The 17510-nt window shown below is 55.6% G+C and overlaps 1 protein-coding gene across 1 annotated transcript; it reads right to left on the reverse strand.

Moving 5' to 3' along the window:
- Positions 1 to 13883: 13883 nt before the first annotated feature.
- HSPB1 (heat shock protein family B (small) member 1) lies at positions 13884 to 15573 on the reverse strand. Its single transcript, XM_022588028.3, has 3 exons — positions 15033 to 15573; positions 14289 to 14352; positions 13884 to 14198 (listed from the first exon to the last, which is right to left on the reverse strand). Exons 1-3 carry the CDS (start codon positions 15382 to 15384, stop codon positions 14009 to 14011), a joined length of 606 nt encoding a protein of 201 aa, XP_022443736.1. The 5' UTR covers positions 15385 to 15573; the 3' UTR covers positions 13884 to 14008.
- Positions 15574 to 17510: the final 1937 nt, after the last annotated feature.

Consider the following 17510-nt stretch of genomic DNA (forward strand, 5'->3'; position numbering starts at 1 on the left):
GTGCTCACTGAGCAAGAGCTCAGTGTGGCAGTTACTGGATAGGGGCAAGTTGTACACGTCTTGCCAGCCAGGGGGGTTGAGAGATGGGCAAGATCAGCACAGGCTCGCCGAGGCTCTTCAGAAAGAAGGGCAGCTCCTGGAAGGTGGTACCATTACACCCTTGTTCCTTTGGTCCCATTGTGAGTGCCTGGAATTTGACATAAGACTGGAATTTGCCCAGAGGATTTTCCACAGACAGACTTCTCGAGATAAAAATGCTGTCTGTTGCTGCGTTTCCACCCAGTTTTAACAGTTCGTTGATGCAGTGTTTCTTAAACTTTTTCATCTCAGGACCTCTTTACATAACTCTTATGTAGACTGTATCAAAAACTAGAAACTGAAAATACTCACTTGTTTAAAAATAATGGAAAGCTGTTACATGTTGCGACACATAACAATTTCATGAAAAGTAACTGTTCTCCAAAATGAAAAATAGAAGAGTAGCGTTATTTTACAGTTTCGCAGATCTCTTAGTAGAAGTCATCTGGACTCTCCTAGCTCCTTCTGCATTCAGTCTCCTGTGACATATTTCCAGTGTGAAGTATGGGGGTGGGGGGCTTGCATTAACAGTGATAAGCAGTTGGAAAAGAATGGCCCTGAAGAGTTGAGGTTAAGAAAGCTCTCCTAATTCAGGAATTGAATGATACCCCGGGTTAGGCACTAATGATAGAGGTCCTCTTCCTCAACGCACTCTAGAACTTAAAAAATAACTGATAGTGGGAAGGAATTAAATAAAGGTGATGGGCAGGAGGGTAATTGTAACGGAGTGAATGATCTACTTGGCTTCGGGCATCCACAGAGCAGGGTTCTGCATTCCTAGAACTTTGCAGGTGGAGTGGAGGGGATATCAAATGGGACTTAGTGGCAGGGAACCTTTCAGTGGAGCAAATAAGTTGCCTGGTGAAGCGAGTGCAGTTTCCCTCCACTCTATTTATATGTAACGACCGCACGCACTGGCCTCTGCGCTGGTGAGCGGAACCTGCCTGTTGACTCACACTGGTTGATCTGAGTGGCTGAGAATGGCAGCTACCTCTTCCTGTGCAGTTTCCAAAGCAAACTTGGAGAATCAAGCCGGTAACACACCGTTCTCTATTTCTTGGAGCTGACATTAAGTGGTCTCCAGCCTAATCAACATTAAAATGTGGTGTACCAGCTTACTAATTTAATTGGCCTGCTAGTTTGAACTTTCCAGTTCTGGTATGGGTAAATGTGGTTGGATCTGAATGGCCACAAACCCTACCTCTGATTAACCAGATACCTGTGGTCAGTGAAGAGTTGGGGCTAGAGTGGCTGGATCACACTGACAGGAGTCCTCAGTACCAGCTCATAGGATTTTTGGTATTTCATCTTCATAACTTAATCCTTACCTGGCTTTATATTTTTAAAGGGCTGTAAAGGGAAAAAAAAAGTGCAAAGAGGCAGTATGTTGCCCGTGAAACTTAAAATATCTACTGTCTGGACAGTAGTATGGTGACATCGGGCAACAGTAAGTCTCCCATGGTTTTCCCAGCCACCCATTTCCCTTCCTAGAGGTAACGAGTGACTGGTCCTCTGTGTTTCATAACCTGCCTCAGTTTGAGATGGAAGGACTTTTGCTGCTTTTGAGCATTAAGTGACCCCTGGGTCATATAAGGTTTTGCCTTGTGGTTTTTTGTTTTTTTTTTGGCTGCACTGCGCAGCTTGCAGGATTTTGGTTCCCCCACCAAGGATTGAACCCAGGACTTCGGCAGTGAAAGCGTGGACTCCTAACCACTGGACTATGGGAGAATTCCCTGGCTTATGTTTTTTAAATGTGGATATTTGAAACCGGTGGTCCCAGTAATTGCCTCTTGCTTTAGATTTAACCCTGTTTAAAGGATAGCTAGTTGGTATCTGGGGACTTGACCCCCCCCCAACCTTTTTATAGTTTGAAAAATTTCAAACACAAAAGTTGAAAAGAATGGTACAGGGATAAACCAAATATCCATTGCTTTGTGACATTTTATATTTGTCTTGTGGAACCTTGAAAGTAATGACATTGCACTCCCTATGTTGATATTTCTCCTAAAAACAAGGACATTCTCTTATGAAGGCCACACTGTCATCACACCTAAGGAATTCACAATAATTCTCTAATACCAGCCCATATTCAGCTCTCCCCAAATTTTACCCAGAATGCCTTTGATAGCACTTTCTAACCCCCTCTCCTCTGATCCAATGAAATCGATTAATTGGATTTCATAATAGTTTTCTTTAGCCTCTACTCCTTCCACCTCCTTTTTATAACACTGACTTTTCCAGAGACCAGGCTACTTGGTGGTCTTAACACATTCTGGGTTTTGTCTGTTTCCTCCTACGTCATTTGATTTTGTGTCTTATTCCTGTTGGGGCGCTTTTTTTGGTCTTGCATAAAGCTTTTTCTTTATCCCTCCATCCAGCCTTTTCATTGGTTCAGGTGGAACCGAATTTGAATTGAGGGGTGGCCGGCCCAGGGCTCTTCCACCAGAATCAGGTGGCCTTAAGCAGCGGTCAGCACCAGGGCCTGTGACCTGAGCCCAGGAGGACAAAGCTGCCTGCCTGCCACCCAGAGGAACCATCTTGTTTTCTGAGTAGTCTTTTAGGTTAGGGTGTTTTGCCTCCTCAAAATCCTCTCCTGTTTCCCTTGGATGGGAAAAGAACTAGGTAGGTGTCCACTCAGCACATGCTTTGACTCAGCAAGCCATCTCATACATGTGCTCACTTGACCTGGTGAGTCCTGGTGGCCTGCCGCTGTTTGCCCCTATGCCTGGCAGAGGTGGCAAAATAGTGCAGCCCACCACTCCGAGTTTTCAGGAAGCTGCAGTCATGTCTGAGAGGCTGCCTTCATATTGGATCTACCTTGGGAGAATGAATCTAGACTTTCAACACAGTCTTGGTGTTAACTGGTTATTCCCACCACGATGGACAAGTTACCCTACTACTTACTTACTGGCTCTCAGATAAGGGGCCAACACGAGACATCAAACCTTCCATCTCTTCATTCTCTTAGCCTCCTGAAGCCAGATTTTTAGGGCCGGGGTTTTGATGGTTGGTCAGTTCTTTAAAGCCTGACTGAAAGCTCATTTTGGATTCCCTTAGGTTTGTTATGAAAGCATTTTGATTCCAAAAGTCCTTGCCTCCCAAAATATGGAGGTGTTAACGTTATTACGGTTTATAAGTGGTTTTGCCTGCTCAGTTTGGAAACTGCTGAGTTTTCAAACAGACATTCCTTTTGGTGAGTGTGGTTCCTCAATGATGAGTACTAGGTTGGAGAGGGTAGTGGATGGACTAAGTGAAAAATATTCTCTTGACCAAAATTAGGCCTTACATTCAAATACACAAGATAGATTTGGGAAGTAATGGCTGGGTAACCCGTATAAAGGAGGAGCAGCTTGTGGCTGACTGCAAGCATTTTGGGTGAGTTCCTTTCAACGTAATTTCGCTAAATGCTGTCCAGATCCCCAAGATCAAACACTTCATTACACTGCTGGGCAAAAGCAAAAGGAGCAATACTCCCCTAATATCCTAAATGTTAAGGGTTTAAAATTTATTTAGCCCAGTGGTGATAGGGCCAAAACGAACCTAGATAACAAAACAGCCTTTTATCCATTCCTCAGGGCTTCAGTACCCAAGAATGCAGCAGCGACTGGTCTGGCCGCCTCTGCCCCATTTATTTGGGTTTACCAAATGATTTGCAGGGCCCCGGAATTGGGAGGATTCAGCAGCCTTCCGGGCCCCGGCCCCCCCGGCCTCCCGCCCCCCCGCAAGGGCCGGCTCCAGTGGCGCCGTCCTCTGCTGCCCCCCGCTGGGCGCCGCCCGGCTCTGCAGCAGGCCCGGGCCCCCGGGTGTCGGCTGGGTTTGGCTTCCTGCAAGCCTTCGCGTTACCCGGGTTGGGCCCAGACCCTGGGACGGCAGTAGGGCCCCCGAGCTCGGCCCGCGCCCAGCTCCAACTCATTCGGGAACTCCATCCTCGGCCTTCTCTCCGGTCACCTATCCGCAAACACCTGGGCCCCAGGTGCAGGATTTCTCTGTCTGCGTGTGCCCGGGACCTCAGTTCTGCGCGGGGACGCCTGCGCGTACCCGCACCTGCGATTCCGCGTGGGTGAGCCTCACCGCTCTGCGCGCCCGCCTGACACGTCTTCGGCGCTGCCCTGTAGCCCAAGGAAATCTGACCACCCGGGATCGCTAAGGTTCCAGACCAGACCAGACACCCGGATGTGCGCTTGGCAGGGATGCGGCCGCCTTCCAATCGCGGGCAGCGGCGAGAACCAATCACAGCTAGCCTGCCCCGCTCCTCCAATGGTCGGCCTGTTGCTAGGGCTTTGCGCCGTAATCTGCCCGGCGGTGCCTCAGCCCTCCTCCCACCGCGGGCTCTCATAATTCCCCTCCCTCCCCCCCGCCCCTGTTCTCCATGTTCCACTCTTTCCTTCGTCTCCGCCCTCCGTGTGGGCCTTTGTCATCCGGAGCAACCTGGCCTGGGTTCTGTAGGGCGTTACAACGCCTTATAGGGCGTTAGCGACATCTGTGGGCCTTGTCCATTTACGCGGTCGGTGGAAGGAGCTGGTGTGGAAGGGCGGAGCTCAGGCTCCTGCGGGGCCCTTGACCGCGTACCTGCTCCTCAGATTCCCCGTCTCTGAACAACGACGCAGCCTCTAAAGTCCACTGCGGGTTCGTCATGCTTTCTTCCCTACGTATCGCTTTTTCTGGAGCCAGCCCCTGTAGGTAGGTCTACGTTATTCCCACATTGCAGAGGAAGCCGGGTCTGTCTACAGCTTGCCCGGCCCACAGACCAGTTGGAGGGGCTCAAAGGGAGATGGCGAGTGGAGTCTGTCAGGTTCCATCACCTCACACGCGGGCCCCAAGGTCCAGAGGGACTCTGAGGCCAGCTCCTGCCCGTCTTTGGCACTCGAGGCCCGCCACGGCCAGGCCCCAGCCCCTCTCCAGCCTCGCCTGCCGCCTGCCCCCGGTGTCAGCCCAGCTCCCGTCCCCGCTGAACACCCTTCTTTCCACCACACTCCCCGGATAGACGCTCCTAACTGGGAATTGAGTGGTGGCCGGCCGGAGCTCTCCCCCAGAATCAGATTTCAGAAATGCTAGGGAGCGCAGACACCCCAATCTCTGCCCTTCTCATCTCCCAACATAGAGCTGTGTAATCTGAGTCCGAGAGGGGAGGTTGGTTGCCCAAGGCACACAGTCAAACGTGGATTTAGGAATCGAAGACCAACTTCAGTGTGGTTGCTGTTTAGAAAAGTGAGATTTCCGTCACTCAGCAACGTGTGTCATTTTCCAAATGAAGGGCTCAAAGTGGTAGAAAACTTAAAGAGTTTAGGATTTGAATTCTCAACCCATCCTGTCCTAGTTGTGAGGCGTAACTTCTCAAGTTCCTTCGTCCTTCAGAGGTTAGTTTGCATATCTGTAAAGTGAGAATATTACAGACTACCTCATAAAGATGCCTAGAATTGACTGGACGCTTCCTGGGTGCCCCAGACACTGCTCCAAGGCTTCACTTATGGGAGCTCCTTTTTATCCTAGATGCGAGGCAGCCCAATTCATGAATTATTGACCAAAGCCAGCTAGAGCTTCAAATTTACTCAGCTGAATTTTTTTTTTTTTTTTTTTTTTTTTTTGCGGTACGCGGGCCTCTCACTGTTGTGGCCTCTCCCGTTGCGGAGCACAGGCTCCGGACGCGCAGGCTCAGCGGCCATGGCTTACGGGCCCAGCCGCTCCGCAGCATGTGGGATCTTCCCGGACCGGGGCACGAACCCGTGTCCCATGCATCGGCAGGCGGACTCTCAACCACTGCGCCACCAGGGAAGCCCTGAATTTTGTTTTTTAACACTCCTTTTCTTCTCATTAATACTGAATGGTCACATCTACTCTAACTCCATTTTTTTTTCTTTCTTTCTTTTTTTTAAATTTTTAAGTCTTTTTTTTTCTAGCTGTGCTGTGTGGCATTCGGGCTCTTAGTTCCCCAACTAGGGATTGAGCCCGTGCCTCTTGCAGTGGGAGCGCGGAGTCCTAACCACTGGACCGCCAGGGAATTCCCTAACAGTCTGTTCTTTTCTTTCTCAGAACTTTATATTCCTGATTATAAATTAAATCTCCATTATCAACTTCTCCATTGCTTCTCTCCATCCATTCTCACATCATTTAAACTCAAGTGTCTTTAGTCTTGAAAGGAAATCTTCTCTACACTTATTTTCTGAAGCTCAAGCCCCATTTCCTTCCCTTTTGTAACAAAACTGAAAGAATGGTTACCATTTCCTCATATTTCCCTCAACCTTTTTTTCTGGCCATGCCCCACAGCGTGTGGGATCTTAGTTCCCCAACCCTTGCCCTCTACAGTGGAAGTGTGCAGTCCTAACCCACTGGAGCTCTAGGGAGGCCTCAACTTTGGGAAGGTCACCAGTGATTTCACTCTCTAATAAGGGTGATCTCCATATTATTATCTTAATAAGATCAAAGTTATCTTCCCATAATTAATTCCCATGAGTGTTTCTTTCTTACTCGAAAAATAAAGGCTTCACATGGATTAATTCGTATGATCAGCTTCATTTTGCAGAGGAAAAAACAGACTTAGTGACTTGCCCATGGTTCCACAGCTAGTAAGCGCCCCAGCGGGGATTTGAACCCAGGCAGTTTGACCAGTGGCCACAAGCACAACTGTGATGCTCTGCCGCGTCTCAGTGGCATGAGGTTGCTGTGAGGATTTAATAAGCTAAGGAGTGATTGGCAGCTGGCAGGTGCCTGGTACACGCCAGTGTGATTAGTAACAGAACACCTGTGCAGCAAAGGCGCAGAGGGTGAGGCAGGTCTCCCTCACCCGCTGGGCTCCAGGCCTTGGCTCCCAGACCCTGCAAAGGCAGACTGAGAAAGTGAGCTGGGTCCTTCACGAGGGAACTTCCAGGAGGCTTGAGGGCATTCAGCGACTGAGGCCCAGAGCAGAGAATATGACCAAAGGTATGGTAGGTGCAGGGCTAGGGGGCATCAGTGTTTTCCAAGACTCGGATTTTCTGCCCCCATTTCTGCTCTGGGCCTGGCAGGACCCAGAACCTGGGCAGAGATTCCCGAAGTTTCTGGGCTGGGTGGTGTCAGGTATCTGGGTGTCTCTGGGAGAGCACCAGGGGCACTCACTCATTGTCCTATCTGGGCCTCGAGGTGGGGGGGTGGAGAGGAGAGGGGTTGGGGAGGCCCAGCAACAGGGTGTCCTACAGGGGGTGCCTTGCCACTTACCGTGGCCGTGCTCCATCCTCCTTACAAGTGGGGTAAGACTTCCTTTCTGGAGTGGGTACAGTCTGAGGCCTGAGTTGGCAGGGCCTGCTGCCTGCTTGGTGGGGATTGGTTACTCCTCCAGAACCATTCTTCCTCCCACCCAGAGCCTTGGGGCTCCATGACCCCTGCTTAGGGATTGGCCCGTGGGACCACTCCTAGGGTTCAAGGCTTTCAGGCTGGTAAGGCCTGGAGAAGGGGGTTTTCGGGATCATCAACAGGGCCACCAAGGGCATTGTGCAAGGATAGCTCAGCCACCAGGGCCCAGAGAGAGGTAGGGGAGGGGCTCCCAAAAGGGAGGGGGGGCTTGGTTAAGTGAGAAGATGCAGTGATGGATTTGGGGGTTCAGAGAAGATGGGAGAACTCCCAGAAAGGAGGGGGTTTCAGTGTGGGAGAAGGGGCTTGGTGTTGGGAGGGATGCAGTAATGTGGGGGAGTGGGACGAAGTAAGGGAGATGCAAGATCAGAGAGGGACAGGGAGACCCAGCAAGGAGGATGGAAGCTCAGAAGGGGCTGCGGCGGGGGGAGGGCTCAGGGACCGCTCTGGTCATCCATTCACCTAAATTCTCAATCCCCCTGTCCTGCCACTGTCCCATTGTCTCCCCAGCCTGAAAACAGCTATCCCTAAAGGTCTTTTTTTTTGGCTGCACTTTGGGACTTGTGGGATCTTAGTTCCCCGACCAGGGATCGAACTTGGGCCCCCAGCAGTGGCAGTGCGGAGTCCTAACCACCAGACCCCCGGTCTCCCCTGCTGTTTTTGTTTGTTTGTTTTGTTTTTTTTTGTTTTTGGTAAGGGACTTTCGAAAGGACTTTCATGAACCCATCTTGATGAGGGGGGAATGACGTGGGAAGAAAAAGTTTGTCCAGACCTGCCCTGGGGTCAGAGCCAAGACTGAAGGCCTTCCTCTTGTCAGGCCCTTGTTGGTCCTGCAGAAAGTTGTCTTATACCCTTGGGCATCTCTGGGACTTTGGCCTTCCTATTATTTATTCATTTATTTATTTTTTTGCGGTACGCGGGCCTCTCACTGTTGTGGCCTCTCCCGCTGCGGAGCACAGGCTCCGGACACGCAGGCTCAGCGGCCATGGCTCACGGGCCCAGCCGCTCCGCGGCATGTGGGATCTTCCCGGAACGGGGCACGAACCCGTGTCCCCTGCATCGGCAGGCGGACTCTCAACCACTGTGCCACCAGTGGTTGATTTCTGGTCTGCACAGAGCTGACAACACTGACAATCAAAGCAGGAGGGGCCTCAGGGGCCACCCAGACCCCTCAGAATGGAAACTGAGCCCAGAGCGGGGCTGGACCCCAGGCCATGCCTCCAAAAGGGACAGAGCTGGCGCAAACCTAGAGCTGGCCTTAGCCCAGTGCTTTATCCTGAACACAGAGCTGCTCCTGCATCCCTATCTATTCTTTTTTATATATATATATAAATTTGTTTATGGCTGCGTTGGGTCTTCATTGCTGCGTGCGGGCTTTTTCTAGTTGTGGCGAGCAGGGGCTACTCTTCCTCGCGGTGCACAGGCTTCTCATTGCAGTGGCTTCTCTTTGTTGCGGAGTACGGGCTCTAGGCACGTGGGCTTCAGTAGTTGTGGCTCGTGGGCTTAGTTGCTCCGCAGCATGTGGGATCTTCCTGGACCAGGGCTCGAACCCGTGTCCCCTGCATTGGCAGGCGGGTTCTTAAGCACTGCGCCACCAGGGAAGTCCCAACCCCTATTTATTCTTTAAACCTTCCTGGCAGGCTCCACCCTGTTCAGCCCGAGGTGGGGGTGAGGGTAGACTTCCTTCCGCTGAGACAGCCCCTGGACCACCAGTGCTGCATCTTGACCCAACCATTGCCATTTAGGCTGGGCAGGAAGGTGTTCCAAGCTGGTAGGCGTGCAAGGCTGGAAGGAAGGGTAGGAGGGGGTTATTAAACTGCAGGGACCTCTCCTAGGGCAGGTCAGTTTTCCCCAGGGTCCCCGCATATTACCTTTTCCCCCTGGGCTGCAAGCTGGGAGCCCTGTCTGGGCACTTGACTTTCCCTTGTCCTCAGTCTGCCCTTCAGAAGAGATGGAAGTGGCCAACTGGCCAGTGAGGCTCTTCTGCCCTCCACGCTCGTACCCGAGACCATCCAGAGATTTTGTTATTGATCTGGAGCCGTCTCTTAGCCAGGCCTGGGATTCCTGGTATTTTTCATGCTTCCAGCTTTCCCTGCACAACTAGCTGTTGGCAGAGCTGTCTCATAAGAGGCCCATGAGAATATGGTTCATCCTTAGGAGGCAGAGTTAGATGCATATGATGAAGTCAAAGTCACCTGGGCAGGTGGAGGAGGGAGGGGAGGACCCAGAGCCCTTGACTAAGAGGATCTTTGCCAGGGATGGAGTCATTCCCGCCCCCAGGCTCCTGTGCTCTTCAGGGCTGGAACACAGGGCCATGGTAGATGGACAGACAGTACACACTTTGGGGTGGGGGGGGCACACATTCCCAGGGTCCACTTCCCTAGGAGAACAGCATGAGGGCAGGGCTTAGCCCCCATTTCATCAGGGTCTGAGCTGCAGGGCCCAGTGGCAGACTGGCTAAGACCAGCCCAGGCTCGCCCAGCTGCCCTCACCCATGCTGCATCCTCCTTCACTGCTTTGGTCCTGAGCTGGAGCCCAGTCGCTGCTGTGCACGTCTGGACCCGGCACCGAGTCCTGGCTGCAGGGCTGTCCCAAACCCCCAGGTCCCACTGTGTGCACATGGGGATTGGGTGTAGTGTAGAGGTGCAGGGGGTCCGGGGTAAGGCCAGCAGATAGAACCCCCTCCAGGCTGATCTCTGCCCTGCCCTGGGCTCTGCCAGGGCACGTAGGGCTTGTGTGGCTGCCAGCCGGCCAGGGGTCTGGGGTCTCTAATGGTCAACCTCCTGGTCAACCCTGGGCGGGGGCTCCAGTCCAACCCTACCCTCCTCTTCTCCCTTCGCTTGGTTGCCCATCCCCCATCACAAAGGTGCTCTGGCTGTACCCTTTGGATCCAGCACTGGGGTCCTCCACAGCCATTCTCTGGGCGGCTTTTATCCCCCACCCCACCCTCTCCACAGAGCAGTCTCTCTGGCAAACCCTAGGTTGATTCAGTAGCAGGGAAGATGAGGGCAGCTGGAAACAATTCACTCCCCCAGCAGCCAAGGTCTGGTGGCTGCTTGACCTTACAGAGACTGAAGTCAGCAAGCCCCAGACAGGGAGCCCAGGACTTTAGAGGTCCCCTCCTTCCCCCACCCCCAGCACCCCGACATCCGGTGTGTCACCCCACACTGCAGAGCCTGCTGCTACCACATCTGGCGTGCGAACCCCCTCTCCCCCTCTCCCTCTCTCCCTGGCAGGACCCGTGTCCACTACATCTCGGCAGCACACTGCCCCTGCCTCACGGCTGCCCCTCCCATCCGCTCTCCTCTAAGGTCTGGAACCCTGTTTCTAAAGCAGGAATGCTTAAACCCTTTGCTTAGCCTGCACTTAGCGTGGCCTTCGGTGCCCTCCAAGATGGGGCCCCTGCACCTCCTTCACTTGCCCTCCCTGCTTGCAGCCCCTCCTCCAGCCTGACCACACCAGCCTTCCAGCCCTCGCCCATGCAACTCCCCCTTGCCCGTCACACAAGGGTCACTTCTGGAAATCCCTCCTTCCCACTCCACTGAGACTCCGCAGGCTGTCCTGGGCCCTCTCTAATGGTAGAATGCTGCTCGTCACTGGGCTGTGTCCTCTGCTTGCCCCCTTGAGCTCAAGCAGGGACTTGGACCTACGGGCTGGGTGCTGGGCCCAGAGAAGGTGACAACAGGGAGGGCAGATTTCATAACTGGGAGGGAGAGAGAAAAGGAGAGACCCAGGGATCAGCCTGGAACTGAGAGCGGCTTGTGCACTCCACGGATCCCTGGGGGAGCTGGAGCTGGTGAGAGGTGAGCAGCTGCCACAGGGATTTGAGGTCCCTGAGGGCAGCTTTGTCACTGGCCTGCAGCAGGGGGCATTGCCCCTCAGGCACCCTTCGGCTGAGCAGAGGGACCCAGATGCTAGCATTCACTGAACCAAGGCCAGTGTCTGAGTCTGCAGACCTGAATGTCATCAGAGGCGTTTAGAGAGGGACCCACTGAAAATCAGGGAAATGCTTGGCGAGGCCGGGGACGGCAGTAGGGCAGGGACTCACCAGGCATCTCAATGCCCAGAACTGGCCTCTCGCTGTGGAGACCCCGGGACCTGAGCCAGCCTGCCCCATCCACCACTCCGCCCAGAGGTGCTGCCCAGATCCCACGTCTTCGGAGATGAGCTCTGGGGTAGGGCCAGCCCAGCCCCAGGCTCCCCTCCTGCCTCTGCTCCGCCCCCCACTTCCTCACCTCCTACTTTGGTTTCCCACGGAGACTGCGGCCTGTTTCCTTTGCAGGGACTGAATTCTTCACTTCCTATCTCCCTCGTGCCCCAGCTGTGACCCCAGTGTTGGCCTGAGCCCCCGGATCTATATTCCATTCCTATAGCACCGACAGCACCCAGGCGCTGACCCCTGCCTACCCCAGGCCATGGCCCTGGACTTTGGGCCTGAGACCTGGCAGCTCTCTCCGGGCCACTTTGCAGCCTCGCCCCCTCGAGTGGCCCTGGCCCCCAGGCTCAGCTGCATCCCTGTCCTTCTCCTCCTGAGGCCCCACGGAGCCTGATGCGGCAGCACTTCCAGCTGTGGAGCCCCCACCCCCACCCCGCCAGCCTTGTGTCTGAGTTAATCGGACCTCCCGTGTCTGGGGCGAGGCAGATGGCCCTCTGCTCCCTCCAGGATGAGCTGTGTGAACCTGGGCAAGTCTCTTCACTTCTTTGAGGCTCAATGCCCGGTTGTCAAGCAGCAGTAACCGCACCTCTTCTCGGGGCTGATGTGAGGATTACCTGGTCAAAGGCTCAGGAGAAGCTCTCCCACACGTCCAGGGCACCAGTGGAGGAGCTGGCAGCCCGGCAGGCTTGCAGTCACTCTCTCCGACCAGATTTGGGCACCCGGCCACCCCCGTGGAGGTCAGGGCCATCCTGTTGCCAACCACAAGGGCACTGGCCAGCAGAGCGAGGGTGAGAACTGGACAGGCTGACTGGGTCGTGGCCACGGGAGCGTGGAGGCATCCAGGAGACATCTGAGACATGGGGGGTGTGCGTCTTGGGGAGAGGGTGGAAGATTTAGGCAATCAGAGCTCAGGAAGCCAGATGGGAGGGCGGGTGGACTGGGTGGCATCCTGGCTGACAGGCCCAGACCTGTGCTACCAGCTGGCCCAGCGCCGTCCTCGTGCCAGGTGTTTTCTTCCCTGTTGGCCTCCTTCCAGGTTCGGCGGGGCCCTCAAGGGCCGGGACCTCCTTTGGCTTTACGCCTGCTCCAGATGTGCTGTCCCAACAGGGAGCCCGCACCAGGGAGGAGAAACTGAGAAGTTGGACTGCGTGAGCGGTGGTGTGTGGATGCCCCAGGCCCCGCCCTGCGGGTTCTGCTCCTCTCAGGGACCCTGACACAGTAGGGCTGTGCACCCACAAGCGTCTGGCCATAGCCCCCGGCTCTGGGACCTTGCTGGTGGACAGAATGTGGGGTCTCAAAATCCCTCATCTACTTTCAGACTGGGCTCCAAAGCCCCCATCTACTTTCTCCCTCCCCTAGGTCACCCCGAACCCTCCTCGGGCAGGGGAGAGGGTCGGGGCAGGACAAGGACAAAGGCCGAGGTAGGTGTGGCTGTTCCTGCCGGCGACAGTCAAGGCAGGCCCTCCTGTAGCCACTGCTTCCCCGGGCAGGTCTTTGCCTCTCTTCCACCAAAACCTAGGCCACACCTGCCCTCGCTCTCTGCAGGGCACCCTCAGGCCTGAGGGCCCAGGCCCCCTGCTACCTGCACGGCCTGGCCTGGCGGGAAAGGTCCTTTGACGAGGCCAATCTCCCCTCAGAATGCCACCTGGGGTGGCCACCCCCCCCATACCAGCTACCTGGTCCTGGTCCTGCCCCTCTTCCCCAGGCGCACATCCATAATGAAGTTATGAGGAGGGCAGGAAGGAACTCTGAGCTCCCAGGAAGCTCCCCTCCCCAGACCCTGCCCTGTCCCCCCTCACCTGCCCCCTGCCCAGGTGTTCCTGAGTGCCTAAGCCTGGGCCAGGTGCATCTCCTGGTTTCCCCTGATCCCACACCTGGCCCTGGGTTTGTTTTTTTCATGAATTTATTTATTTATTTTTGGCTGCATCGGGTCTTTGATGTGCGGGCTTTTCTCTGGTTGCGGCGAGCGGGTTCTACAGCGCAGGCTCAGTAGTTGTGGTGCACGAGCTTAGTTGCTCCGCAGCATGTGGGATCTTCCCAGACCAGAGCTCGAACTCATGTCTCCTGCATTGGCAGGTGGATTCTTAACCACTGCGCCACCAGGGAAGCCCAGCCCTGGGGGTTTTAATTGCCGTAAACAATGACTGTTTCTCTCTTAATAAACAAGGGACTGGAGGGCAGGGCTGTGCCCTGTGATGGATACCACTGTACCCACATGGCCCAGAGTGGATCTTGGCACACAGCAGGCCCTCAGCAAAGGTGATGAACGTGTGAACCACCAACAACCCCTATGTCTCCACAAACACACCAGGGTCCGAGGCAGGGGCAGGCAGTTGTTTCGAACTTTATTTGAGAAAAACAGAAGGTAAAGATATCAAAAGAGTACAGAGGTTTGGTGGGTGGGGACGGTCAGTGATGGCTACTGTGGGGTGGGCAACTAGGCTAGGGCCTTTACTTGTTTCCAGGCTGTTCAGACTTCCCAGCTTCTGGGCCCCCAAGCTGGGCACGCGCCTCGAAGGTGACAGGGATGGTGATCTCCGCCGACTGGGTGGCTGGCTTGGGCAACGGGGCCTCCACGGTGAGCGTGCCCTCGGGGGACAGGGAGGAGGAGACCTGGGTGGGGTCCACACCGGGGGGCAGCCTGGACACGCAGAAAGGGAGGAGAAGCATTACACACCTGCGTGTCCCTGCGCCCTCCTCCCGTCCCCCCAGCTCTGGAGCCAGGACTCACGTGTATTTTCGAGTGAAGCACCGGGAAATGTAGCCGTGCTCGTCCTGTCGCTCTTCGTGCTTGCCTGAGGAAGAGGGGAGTTGGGGGGGGGGCGGGAAGGAGGTCAGAGGAGGCAGGGAGGGGCGGCCTCTCCAGCTGGCGCACATCCAAACGCGTCCCACCTGGCGGCCAGGACTCAGGGCAGGCAAGACTGACCAAGGGATTTGTGTGCCCCAGGCCGTCCCGGGATCTCAGAAGCTTCTGGAAAGTTCGGTTCAGGGGCTTTGGGAGCGGTGAGGGGGGCCGCAGCGCCGGGCACGCGCACACGCCCCCTCCGCGGACACGGGCTAGGGGCGGAGACGGCGTGGGGCGGGCGGCGACGCCCTCTTCATACCAACCGCCGGCCGAGGTGGGTAGGCGCGCGCGGGTGGGGGCGGGGAGACCTGGTCCCTTGGGGGTGGGGCTGGGGCCGTTGGGGGTCTCCGCTGGAAGGGGGCGTTTCTTCCCTTAGCGTAGACTTTTTAGGGCTAAAAGATCCATTAGGAGCTATCAGCACCCCCCAACTCCAGAGGAGTGTATACAGGGCAGGGCAAGGAGGCCCGCTACCCGGGCTCTGCCCCCGGGTCCTCGGCTAAGTTTTCACTTTCCAGCCCCCGCCCCGCCGGCCCCCGCCCCGCATTTCAACCCAGGTCCCTGACCAGGGCTCCTCCCCAGGACCGACGAGAGGCCGGGGGCCGGCGCCCCAGTCCCCGGGGCGGGGCTCACCAGTGATCTCCACCACGCCGTCCTTGGTCTTGACCGTCAGCTCCTCGGGGGCGAAGTGGTTGACGTCCAAGGACACGCGCCAGCGGTCGGCAGTCTGCTGGATCTCCGAGAAGCCGCTGCTGAGCTGCCGGCTGAGCGCGCGGCTGTAGGCGGGACCCTCGATCGCGGCGGCGGACAGAGGGCGCACGTAGCCCGGCCATCCGCTGTGGCTCAGCCACTGCGACCACTCCTCGGGCAGCCGGGGCATCCCGAAGGCCTGGTCGAAGAGGCGGCTGTGGGCCGGGTACCAATCGCGGAAAGGGTCCCAGCTGGGGCCCCGCAGGAGCGAGAAGGGCACTCGGCGCTCGGCCATGCTGGCTGGTCTGGGCGCGTCTGGCTGAGGCTCGGAGTACTGCGAGAAGTGTCGGGCGCCAGCCCCAGCAGCGCTTTTATGGGCCTCCAGCTGGGTATTTTTAGCAGGCGTGTTTCAGGTCGCTATTAATGGCAGTGACGGGCCGGAGCAGCCCCTCCCCCTGCATTCCCCCCACTGCATACCGGGGCGCGGGGCGGGGCGAGGAAGGCCCTACCCACATCTGGAACCTTCTCTTGCTTGAGAAAACAAATGACTGGAGCCCTGATGCTGGTGCAGTACCCACTGCCGGACGCTCGCAGGCCCGGGTGCTAAAGCGCTAGGCCGCGATCTGTGGACAGTCTAGGAGGATAAAGCCGAGAGAGAGGTCAGGCTGCTTGTCCCTGGCCACACAGCTAGGAATTGGCAGAGCCGGGATTTGGACCCCAGGGTGTCTGAAATAGTGTCTTAAGAAGCAGCATGGTTAGGAGTGTGGGCTCAGGAGCCAGGCCGCCTGAGTTCACATCCAGGTCCTGCCACTCACTGGATGAACTTGTGCAAATGAGAGTCTTTGTGACTCAGTCTACCCATCGGGAAAATGGGGATGATGATGACGATGAAAATGCTTCCATCACTGGGTTGGTGTGAGGATTCAGCCACTTAATGCAAGTAAACATTTTAGTCCAGGACCTGGTACATGATAATGAATTATTGTTTATTATTAGCTCCCTGGAGTTGAAAGAGGGGGGAGGAAAGAGAGCGTGTATGTCTCCCTGTTGCAGAGGCTGTGGCGTGTGTAGGTTTGGCCGTTTTCCCCTTGACTTCCCAGTGGGGCAGACCCAGATCACAACCCCTGAGGCCCCGTGCTGAGGGGGGTCAGGAGAGAGGTTACTGTCAAAGCTCCCCATTATATCTATTTTTCTTGAGGAGCTCTGGACAGGGAACTTGAAATGCAGCAACCTTGAATCTCATAGGGGTTTTGCCACTGATTTTTTGTGTGATTTGGGCCAAGGCCCCTCCTTTTCCTCTTTTCAGATTATGATCTCCAAGCCCCTTTTGTTTAATATTCCCACAGCACAAAGGGAGAGGGGGCTTCAGGTAGTACAGCTCCTTCAAACTTGCTTGAAGCCTGAGGCCTGCCCCACCTCCTATCTGACCACCTATGGGATCCACGCCCTCGCTCCCACCTCTGGAAGAGGATGCTGCCCCTCGGGTCCTGCCATAATCCTAACGTTTCCTCTCTCTCCTGCCTTCCTTGGCAGGACCCCAGTCCAGCCTTCCTTCTCCTGACTTCTGTCTTTTTATCCCTCCTTTTTAGATGGGGAAACTGAGGTTCAGAGAGAATAGTTGACTGGCCTACGGCCTCCTGTAAGACACTAGCAGAGTAAGGCTCTTGCCTCTCTAGTGCTCAGGGCTCTTACCCTCATGGGGCTCCCACCTTGGAGTCCCTTACTTCCTCTGCTTCCGAGACCCACTCTGTTTGCTGCCCCTCTCCTGGGGCTGGGCTGAGGCTGTACTCCTGCCAGTTCCACGCAGGACTTGCCCTGCCCCGCCCAGGACACCTGAGGGGCTGAAAGCCAGACTCCAGTCCACTCACCTCATTGAGCTGGGGTAGGGCCTCCCTGGTGGCACAGTGGTTAAGAATCCACCTGCCGATGCAGGGGACATGGGTTTGATCCCACGTGCCGTGGAAGATCCCATGGAAGATCCCACGTGCCGTGGAACAACTAAGCCCATGCGCTGCAACTACTGAGCCTGCGCTCTAGAGCCTGCGAGCCACAGCCACTGAGCCCGCGTGCTGCAACTACTGCAGACCACGTGCCTAGAGCCCGTGCTCCACAGCAAGAGAAGCCGCCGCAGTGAGAAGCCCGCGCACCGCAAGGAAGAGTAGCCTCCACTCGCCTCAACTAGAGAAAGCCTGTGCACAGCAACAAAGACCCAACGCAGCCAAAAATAAATTAATTAATTAATTTAGAAAAATGAGCTGGGGTAGCAACAAGTCTCATGCCCTCTCTGAGCCTCAATTTCTTCTTCAAGAGAGCACTCCTAGATGTCTTTCTTTCTTACCCACCTGCTCCCCATCGGGAAAGAGCTGGGGTTGGGCCACAAATCTGAGGTCACATCTGGAAAGGCCTCTAAGCACCTGGAGC

This window comes from Delphinapterus leucas, chromosome 15 (genome assembly GCF_059928025.1).
Source record: "Delphinapterus leucas isolate spDelLeu-1000000601 "Yukka" chromosome 15, BTC_Dleu_Yukka2, whole genome shotgun sequence".
In the NCBI taxonomy this organism is placed as follows: Eukaryota; Metazoa; Chordata; class Mammalia; order Artiodactyla; family Monodontidae; genus Delphinapterus; species Delphinapterus leucas.

Coding starts and splice junctions, on each gene's coding strand:
- HSPB1 (XM_022588028.3), bottom strand. CDS start 15,384: ATGGCCGAGCGCCGAGTGCCCTTCTCGCTCCTGCGGGGCCCCAGCTGG. Junction 14,353..15,032: donor CGGCGTGGTGGAGATCACTG/GTGAGCCCCGCC, acceptor CCTCTTCCTCAG/GCAAGCACGAAGAGCGACAG. Junction 14,199..14,288: donor TGCTTCACTCGAAAATACAC/GTGAGTCCTGGC, acceptor CTGCGTGTCCAG/GCTGCCCCCCGGTGTGGACC.